Source organism: Phaethon lepturus, unplaced genomic scaffold (assembly GCF_000687285.1).
Source record: "Phaethon lepturus isolate BGI_N335 unplaced genomic scaffold, ASM68728v1 scaffold14194, whole genome shotgun sequence".
In the NCBI taxonomy this organism is placed as follows: domain Eukaryota; kingdom Metazoa; phylum Chordata; class Aves; order Phaethontiformes; family Phaethontidae; genus Phaethon; species Phaethon lepturus.
In genome coordinates, this window is record NW_010537072.1 from 6,276 (window position 1) to 16,452 (window position 10,177).

The window sequence follows — 10,177 nt, forward strand, 5'->3', positions numbered from 1 at the left end:
AGAACAAAGAAAATAAGATGAGCAAAGGACTATCTAATAGACCTCAGAGCAGATCTGCAGGGTGATGGACTCATTAATCCAGCAGGGTTTTCTGTCTCTTATTTTTTATGTTTATTGAAGGGTGGTACATTTGGTAGAAAGTATTTTTGAAAAAGCATTACATGGTTCTTCCAGCTCCTGCAAGCCTGAGTAGAATGCTGACTTTTTAGGTTAAAGCTTAAAGCTTCTGTGTTCTTACAGGTGAGCCAAGTCAATGTGCTTGCAGATGTGTGCAGAGCAAATAAATTGTGATTTCTGGTCTGCTCAACCAGTGACTTGCTGTGTCAGCTTCAGCAAGTTTTGGACTCGCTTCAGAAGTGGTGTTTAACAAACTGCAACACTAAGCATCCAACATTAACAGAATTCACAACCCAAAGTTAGGAAGTTACTGTTCCCCTGTGAAGTGGGGCAGTGCGAGAGGTGGTCCGTAAGAATGGGAGCCATGGTAAGAAAAACACAGCTGATTAAGCACTTAGATGTTTTATTTCAAAACCAGAGTCTCTTCAGAATGGTAGTAGTGGTTCTGCTGCTGCAACCCTCCCCTTGCCTTTAAACTGACAGCTCAGTGTTTGAGGAGCTAACCAGGACGCAAGAAGTCTGTTTCTAACCCATTTTCTACCAGATCGTTCTGTTAAAGGTGCTTCACTATGTACGGAATAATTAAATTTTCTTGGAAACGGTGAGCAAATGAGAATTAGCTTGATGCCTTGGAGGAGGACAGAGGAGTATTTGTAGCTCTTCTGAAATCAGCCCTTCATGTTTTCTCTGTACACTTGTTTGCAATAAATAGGACCAAGCAAGGGCATAGCAAGGGTAAAGATGGGAGCTGCCTATTGCAGCCCAGTTGCGAGAGTCCTCCAGCCTGGGACTGAACTCTGCTGGGAGGGTTAACGTACCGTGAGGTGAGGTTTAGTGACTGCTTTTCTCAAGTGTAGGATTGTCCACAGCCTGGTAGGACCCATCTGTTCATACTCACTCTCTGCCTGACAACAGTGAAAATAGGAGATATGTAATCCACAGACCATATGTACTGGGCACGTAGTGAACGGGGGTTTTGCCCATGGGTCTGCTAGCTGTCTTCTGAATAGAAAAGTGAGGATCTCTCTTGCTATATGAAGTGAAGAAGCTATAGATCTTCCCTTCTTTGCTCCAAGAACAGGTAGAAGTAAAACACAGGTAGGGGTTTAGCTCTTCTTACTTAGTATTAATTTCCTAAAAATCGGGAGGCAGAAGCCCCCTGTGTGGACAATTCTTGCAGTTACACGTTTTCAGTTAAACTCACCAATAAATACATTCACTGATTCTGTAGCACCTTGACAGTACATTATCCTTGGGCTCCTCCAGGCCTGTACAAAGAAGTAACTTGGCCTCCTCCAAAACCCCATGCATCTGGATCTTCTCATGAGTATTTTCACATCCTTCAAGTAGACATGGGCATGTTTTATGTTGTCATTTTTATTTTTCAGACTCTAATTGAAACATTTGAAAAAATTGGTACCACCAACATTGCAGATCTTATTGCTGGACTCCTCACCATTTTTGTCTGCATGATTGTTAAAGAAATAAACGATCGGTTCAAACACAAGATACCTATACCTATACCAATAGAAGTTATTGTGGTAAGCAAAGGAGCGTAACAAAACCTGATAACAGATAAAATAGATGGGGCTAGCTACAGGAAGACAAGTACCCTTTTTAAGTATTAAAACTGTTGTTTTATTTTATTACAGACAATAGTAGCCACTGGCATTTCATATGCTGCTGACTTGGAAAAAAAATACAATGCAGGCATTGTAAAGAGCATTCCAAGAGGGTGAGTGCCTTTGTTTTCTGGGCAATAGGTATTATTTTAATTGGCTAAAAATTACAGCAGTAAAAGAAAAGACATAAAAGAGATATTGAGAGCTGTAAGCTGAGCTTAGGACTCAGAGCTGGAGATGTCCTGAGCATTACTTCTGGCTATGTCAATTATGCCACCTAAATATGTTGCCTAGCTCTCCTTCATCTGTAAAATGGGCATAGGAATGTCTACCTGATTCACAATGTTCATCTGAGAATTAATTTCTTCATGGTCATGAAGTTAATATATGAATATGGAAAATGTAAAAAAAAAAAATCAAGGATCTTTAGTAATGAAATTCTGCATAGATTTAATTTCCCTAGACCTGAGTTCATATTCATGCCACAACTGTTATCCCAATCAGTCTTCTCACTTACATAGTCATAGGAGCAAGGATGTTCAGGATTACACTGGTAGAGACTTTCACTTGAAAGATTCAGAGCACTTCACAGTAGTAACCTTCACATTCCATTTGGTATTCAGGGCTTGATTAATTAAAATTTGTGGAAACACAGTAGGGGATAAGACGTTTTTGAGATCTTCCAAAGAAGTATGTTAACAATAGTGTGAAGTGTCATTAACATATTTATGTAATTCATCATACTGTTCAATACATCCTTTATTCAATGCTTTAAAAAATGTACTTTTTCACTTTGCTATCATAAGGCCAAATCTCAGTCATGCTGAGAACAATGGGAGCTTTGTGCTGACTAATAGCATCAGGATTTGGGCTATGGTGAGCTAGATAAGCGTGTTCTGTATGTCAATGGGCTGTTTCCACCTTTTTATTAACTTGAAACATTACACTTCATATTATAAGCAACCTGTGTGCCTCCGCCTCAGACTCTTTGACAATGCTAGTAAGAACAGAATTTGATCAAAGTTGGTAACACTAATATGTTTTCTAAATGCTAGATTTTTGCCTCCCGAACCTCCAGACGTCAGCTTGTTTTCCCAGATGATAGCAGCCTCCTTTTCCATTGCTATTGTTGCTTATGCTATTGCTGTATCTGTGGGAAAAGTATATGCAACCAAGTATGACTATGCCATTGATGGAAACCAGGTATGTATAACCCAGATAGATAGTTTATAAACATAGTGAATATAAGTTCTTTTTCATGTTGACTTATGTAGCCAAATGAAAGAAACATCATTCACACACATTTTTCAGACTAAAGTTGAAGCCTGACAGGAGAAATTCTTTCAACTGTTGAAAAGAAATAGCTGAAACGGACATATATTACCTGACAAATTTACCACAGAGATGAGCCAGATGTGCTCCATCTTCAGTATGGGCTTTGCATACTAATTAATTCCTTCTGTATTGCTTTAGTGACTGCAGTAGCTCTGAAAAGGTAATTCAAGCTAAGCACTGTATAGGGCAATTTTCTGGTGATGTCGAGTTGGCATGGCCAGCTTTAGCAACCTGCTTTCCATTTCTACTTGTAAGGCATATTTTGAGGTGCGTTGCTGGTGGGTGGAAGGCAATGTCAAGCTAAGAAGCTGCTGCGGACAGCTTTATTTAGGCTTAGTCTACATGCAGGATTTGTATCGTTGAACATTTCAGTCAAGGCACGATTTTATTCCTACAGAATAAATTATTCTCAGCATGACACCAGTTACATCCATATAAATATACTTATAACTTATATAGTCCTGCAGCTTCACAAAAGTCAATGCCTACCAGCCTATGAATATACTTGAATAACTGCCTGCACCAAATGGCTGAATTGTTTTAACCATTGGTTTCTAAAGGCACATAGCTAGAATGCTACATGAGTTATGCATTGACAAGCTCTTAGAGGATTCCTTTGGTGGTTCAGTGTCTTCGCCAGAGTTTAGGTGGCTTGCCCACGGGTGTGGGAGAAAAATGTTGGAAAGCTTCCTTGTCCTGCATCTGTGCTAATTTTGAATTTTATCCTTTGAAGATATGAGAAAATACACTTACTACAATAAACAGATAAGCAGAGTACTTTGCTTAATAAATCCTTTATTTTAGCACCAATGGATTATATAAAGTTTGATTTTGGAAACACTGTTTTGCAGTATGTCACAAAATTGTACTTCTGAACATGCTGGTCACTTTACTATACGCAAAGTTCATATCTGGTAACACTGTGATTTAAAGCTGCCTAGAATGCATTGACTTTCAGTTTAATAAATCTGAATGAACAATACATATTCCTGGAAGTGCTTTTTATGCTGTTCTTTTGTTGAATATGCTGTTCTGCCAGCACCGATGTGCTTCAAAGATACTAATTAAATATTGTAGTAGTAGAATTACTGTCTAAAAAAGCAAAGTGCCTTCCTTTCAATACTATGCTATGAATTTTACACAGAGCAAAGGTTAAATGCAGCCATGAATGATAGGCAAATAGTTTACTTGAACTGGAGAAGTTAAAATAACATCATGAAAGCAGGTAGTAAAATAATTTTGAAAGATGGGTCAATACTATTTTCTGCCAGTGTTTATTTTGTCTTCATAGATTCAGAGATTATTAAGACCCAAGAATGCTAGGAACTATACTTCCAACATTTTCCTGCAGAGCACAGCTGTTACACAGGAATAGGCATGAACCATCTAGGTCTGGTCTGTTAAAAAAGGTGACTTCAAAATCCTGCCATTGTAGTTGGATCTTAATGAAAAGCTTACAGGAAATTTCATTTTGGAGAAAAGAAGGGAGAGAGTCAAAATCAAACCTTAAATTCATTTTCAAAAAGTTGCAGAGAGTGAAAAGCTCTTGTGACTCTGTCAGCTTGGTGAAAACAATGTTTCTGTCAATTATATGGGATTGCAGGCAGCTCCCAAATGCCTCATTTCCCAGCAGAGGAATGGCCCAGATCCCAGGACATAAAGCTCCCAGGGTCCTGTCACTTGAGCAGAACAACCAGCATCAGTAGGCGCCAGCATCTGTGACCCCAGGGCAAATCTATGAGAACGGTGCCTGGGACTCAGCGTGGGTTCATTGGGACGTTCAGAGTGAAAAACTTCTGGCTCAACAAACTAGAAGTTTTCAGTGAAACTGTTTTATTGCAAAGTTCCTGATTAGTTCTACTAATAATACAATGCTTTGCATTAATTAAGGGCTTGTCTAAACTCAGACTGTTGTACTGATTTAAATTATTTGTTTAGCTAATGTTTAGCTTGGGAGTTAAATTTATTCTAGTCCTATTTCTTGATGCAGTTATACTAGTGTAATTCTTAGAAATGTTAGGTGTGATAATATTGATGAAAATAAGCTTTAAATGTCTTTATACTAAGACAAGTACCTCCACATCAGGGAGAATATGCCAACTTCATTGCATTGTTTTCCAAACACAGGTATTGTAAACATTTAACAGCTATTACTAATCCATACTCTTCTCAATATTATTGTGCTACCTACTTTATAAACTGCTGTAGAAGCTATTGTCATTCTCCATTACAAAATCGTCTTCAGGCATCTCTATTTAGAGCATCATCCTGTTATCTTTCAGGAATTTATTGCCTTTGGGTTCAGCAACATGTTTTCAGGTGCCTTTTCTTGTTTTGTTGCAACTACTGCTCTTTCACGGACTGCAGTCCAAGAAAGTACTGGCGGAAAGACTCAGGTAATGACCTCTTCTTACTAATGCTGTGCATGGCTAAATTTAACCTTGTATAGGGCACGACTTTCATGATGGGATGAAAACAGTCCTAAAATGATTGTGTTGCTAGAACATGGAAAGCCACAGCTATCTCAGCAGTTTGTGCTCTGGCAGGGAATCATTTTTGTAGCTCTGCCAGAAGAGGGCAATCAAGTTTTACATAGCATGAGTTACATGAGGGGGTCAGAAATCCTTCCAGCCTAATTCCCCAGAATTTCATTCCCAATTAAGGGTCTGAGTTTGTCACAGTAGCAATTCAGGATGAGGGAGGAACTCCCCTCGCAGCTGCCTCTGAGGTACTTAAGCTCCCATGTGCTGGCCCGAGCAGCCCTGCCACTTGCCATTCATCATTTGCCCAGGTGCCATCTTTCTCATGTTGAGGAGCTACTCTGTTTTACAGTACTACAGCTTTGCATTTTTTAACGGTGGAGAACTACAGGTTCTCCAGCAGCCCCTTTTCTGACTGACACACAGACTCTGCTCCTTTCATCTGTCTATGCAACGTAACCCCTCCAAGAGCTACTAGCTTGCGTGCAGTTGTTTACACTACCTGCTTAATTGAATTCCCTCTGTGTTAGCTGAGGGAATAATGATTGCCCACGTATGCCTAAACACAATGGCGTTTTGGCAGGTCTCCTTGTTCCTAAAGAAATGTAATGTGCAACTACTTGTACGTTTTTCTTTGTAATCCTAGAAACGTAAGATAAACTGTTAATAAGTTTATTTCCTATAAACCCTCTGTCCTTTGCAGGTTGCTGGTATAATCTCAGCTGGGATCGTTTTGATTTCCATCGTTGCCCTGGGGAAACTGCTAGAGCCCTTACAAAAGGTACCATACTTGTCCTCTGCAGCACAGCCACCAGCACCAATCAGATCTGAATGCTCAACTTTGATGAGCAGGATTAATAGCCCTCTTTAAACTATGGTGACTGATACCAGACAAGGCTCTGGTTTATAGGGTGTAATGTTCAGCACTATCTTAATATGCATCTTTGCTTCTGAGTAACACTTTTTCATAATTTTTCTTTACAGTCTGTGTTGGCAGCTGTAGTCATAGCTAACCTGAAAGGGATGTTCATGCAAGTCTTTGATGTTCCCCGTCTGTGGAGACAGAATAAAGTGGATGCTGTAAGTAACCTAATTTTTTCTTTTCTCCTGAATGTTTTTCTCATTTTCTTTTTGCCTTTTAATGCCATCCAAGTTTCTCTTAACTACCACATAAGCAGAATTTTGTAGAGTTAACATCAGAAAACTTTTATGTGCATCCTCAAAATGCAAATGCCATGAGGTCAGTTAAAAATTCCCCCTTTTAGAGTTTTACACAATATTCTGCTTATCTTCTGTATTGGCTATACCCCACAGTAAGGGTGCCAGTCAAGATATTCCTGTGCAGTGATGACTCCTTCATAGCAATTACCATAGTTTAGAGCAATCTTGTGTTGAGATGGCTTGAAAATCAGAATAAAGACAGCCTGTTGCCACCTTTACCGTTCTGCTTTTATCTTTTGCACAGTTTAAATGGGTCAGAAAAGCTGGCCTTTTCTTAATTCATGTACATATATTTATGTTGTTACCACATTAGCCTCCGGTTTTCCTGGATAATCTCAGGTAGTCCTCAGAAAATACGTTTTCTGGTTGTAGTAAGACTAATCCAAGCTAGAATGTGGATTCATTTGCTGTGCCAAGAGATATATGAACAGGTTTTTATTACAAACCACTATAACCATATCTCAGGGTATTTGCCCACATATCCCACTGTCTTCTGTGGCATAGACCTTCAGTGTGGCTGTTAGGGCAGGAAAAGATTGCATGGAAAGTATCTTGTCCATGCAGTCCTTACTATGCATAGATTTTACGGTGTGTGTCATTGGGCAGTACCTGCCTTAGGTAGATGTAAAATTTTTTAGTCAATCATTTATGAGTCCTCTTTATAGGTAAAAGATCCCACTGACTCTAGTGAGAAGTGCAGGCACTCAGCTTTTTGTATGATTTGGTCCACTGGATGTTCTGCCTGGGCAGTGACGTAGAGAGGAACTGAGGAGCCTACTTCAACTGTTCTGCCTGAATATTCATTGGAGACTTTAGAGACTGCCATCAACATGTTAATATAAAATACCTCTCTTTGGAACAGTTCTGATTCTTAGATACCACTGAGGAGCCCCCTTCCTGCTCTGTATGTCTGCAGGTGGGGCATCTCACATTTTACATCTTGGGAGAATAAATTGTTTCCAATTTCTAAAAAACGATTAACAAAGACTGCCACTATCAGAAAGAAAATGCAATAGTTAACTACATTCCCTTCAATTTTACCAAAGTAACTGGATCCTTGAAAAATGTTATGTTAAAAAAACCTTAATCCCTAAAAAGCTAGCTATAAGATAGTGATGGCTAGAAGCCTCTTGGAGGAGGAGGAAGACTTTTGTATGGAAGTCAGCTAATTGCCAGTGTGCAATGATCATCTCCAAACTTAAATTCTTCTGCTACTCATACTGTTCAGTCTAGTGATTCTTTAGCATGACCAGGAGTTATATATTATAATTAAGAGAATTTACATTTGTTATTTTTCTCTCCAGATGATCTGGGTTTTTACATGTGTAGCATCCATCATTCTGGGACTTGATTTGGGATTACTTGCTGGCCTTTTGTTTGGATTGCTGACAGTTGTGCTGAGAGTTCAGTTGTAAGTAACACAGGATCAGAAATAATTGTTACTGTTATACCATGAAAAAGGAAGACAATATGCTGAAAAGCAAGATGATTTGTGGCAGAAAATCTGCTAGGGTCTGCAAAAATTTTGAAATGGAAAAAATCTATTCTTTAGAACAAAACACTGTTTGTGTGCTATCATTTAATTACACTGATTAATGAAAAGATGCATTATTTTATCAGTATTTATTCTGTATCATGTTGGGTACTTTGGTGGTACTTAGCCATATGTTATTTATGCACCCACATATCTGAGTTCTGGAAAGGGATAGGAACTTTCCAGATCAAATATAAAAATATGTATGAATGGCTTCTGTAATGAATTGATCATTATAGTAACTCTTAGCATATAATACTACTACAGTATGTTGCACATGCAAATAACCTTTCCAGTTATTGCTTATACAAGACTGAGTGAAAGAAGAGGAAGAGAAAGCATGAGAATAAGACAAAATTTTGTGCTTGTGGCAGATTTGTTGCTGCTCAAAGAACGTATAGTAGTAGAAAGGTGAGAAAAGTTGGCTTTGCAGAATCTTATTTGGTCATCTTGTTATTTTTCATTGATCTTTTCCCTGAAAATACAACACAACTCATTTCCTTCAGCCTGGAGTACAGAGAGTATGGTTACCAGCAATACCAAAGGATAGTTTGTCAGCAAATGCATAAAAATAAAGCCTTGCAAAAGTTGTTACAGAATAGTAGATTATAAAAAATGGAATTTGAAGATCCTCAAAAAACATTCCCAAATTAAATTTAGATTTGTGAAATCAAAATATAAAAGGGAGGTGAAGCTTTGTAAACTTCAAAACAATTTGTTTCAACTGTTAAAATACATCTGGAGACTGCAAAATATTTTGGTTTTGTTATTGACTGAAATAAAAATCAAAAGGGTTGGACAAAAAGTTTTAAGTAGTCTGAAAAGAATGTATTGTTTCAGTTGATTTGAAATTTAAAAAGTGATCAACTTTTTGCAGAGTAAAAAAATTGTTTTTACATTCAATCCAAATTAATCTGCATTTAAAATATTTTTCTGGTTTGGGAAACAAATGGAACAAGTTAATCATTCAGCTCTACATAAAAATGGTGCAGCAAGTAGGCTGAGACCAAAGTACTTTGCCTCTAAAAGGGACCATTCACTACAAATCAGAAAAAGACCCTTGCGCAGTGACACAAAACAAAGATACAACACTTTTCCAATGAGGCTATTAGTTTGGCAGAAGAGAGTGGACTACAAGGGTCTATGACAGTTTGTATGCAGCAATCCCTTCAATTCTGTGAATGCCCAAGTAAAGTCTGACATTTACCTTCACTGTCTTTTCTTTTTGTTTCTGTTAGTCCTTCATGGGGTGGCTTTGGAAACATTCCTGGCACAGACATCTACAAGAAGGTCAAGGACTACAAAAATGTAAGTAATTGCTGAGTTGTTTCCCTTCAGTCTACAACCCAGTGTAAGATAAAGTTGTGCCTTGCATACTGTGGACAAATTCGAGACAGCCAGCATGGCTTCACCGAGGGCAAGTCCTGCCTGACCAACCTAGTGGCCTTCTATGATGGAGTGACTACAAGGGACGAGCTACGGATGTTGTCTATGTGGACTTCTGTAAGGCCTTTGACACAGTCTCCCCCAACATCCTTCTCTCTAAATTGGAGACATAGGGATTTGATAGGTGGACTGTTCAGTAGATGAGGAACAGGTTGGATGATCACGTCTCAAGGGTAGTGGTCAATGGCTCAATGTCTAGATGGAGACTGGTGATGAACGGTGTCCCTCAGGGGTCTGTACTGGGACCAGTATGCTTTAATATCTTCATCAATGACATAGAAAGTGGGATCAAGGCCACCCTCAGCAAGTTTGCAGATCACACCAAGCTGAGTGGTGCGGCTGAAACACCTGAGGAATGAGATGCCATCCAGAGGGACCTGGACAAGCTTGAGGAATGGGCCCGTGTGAACCTCATGAGGCTA

The 10,177-nt window shown here is 38.9% G+C and overlaps 1 protein-coding gene across 1 annotated transcript in view; it reads left to right on the top strand.

The window, feature by feature from the left end:
• The window catches only part of LOC104620216 (pendrin-like), a gene marked incomplete at its 3' end in the record, with an annotated part of 15,693 nt that extends 6,076 nt beyond the window's left edge, over positions 1 to 9,617 (top strand). Inside the window, 8 exon segments of the mRNA XM_010286369.1 lie at positions 1,506 to 1,658; positions 1,770 to 1,852; positions 2,795 to 2,942; positions 5,357 to 5,470; positions 6,258 to 6,335; positions 6,539 to 6,634; positions 8,080 to 8,186; positions 9,548 to 9,617. Coding sequence (XP_010284671.1) covers positions 1,506 to 1,658; positions 1,770 to 1,852; positions 2,795 to 2,942; positions 5,357 to 5,470; positions 6,258 to 6,335; positions 6,539 to 6,634; positions 8,080 to 8,186; positions 9,548 to 9,617 — 849 coding nt within the window.
• Between the last annotated feature and the right edge of the window lie 560 nt (positions 9,618 to 10,177).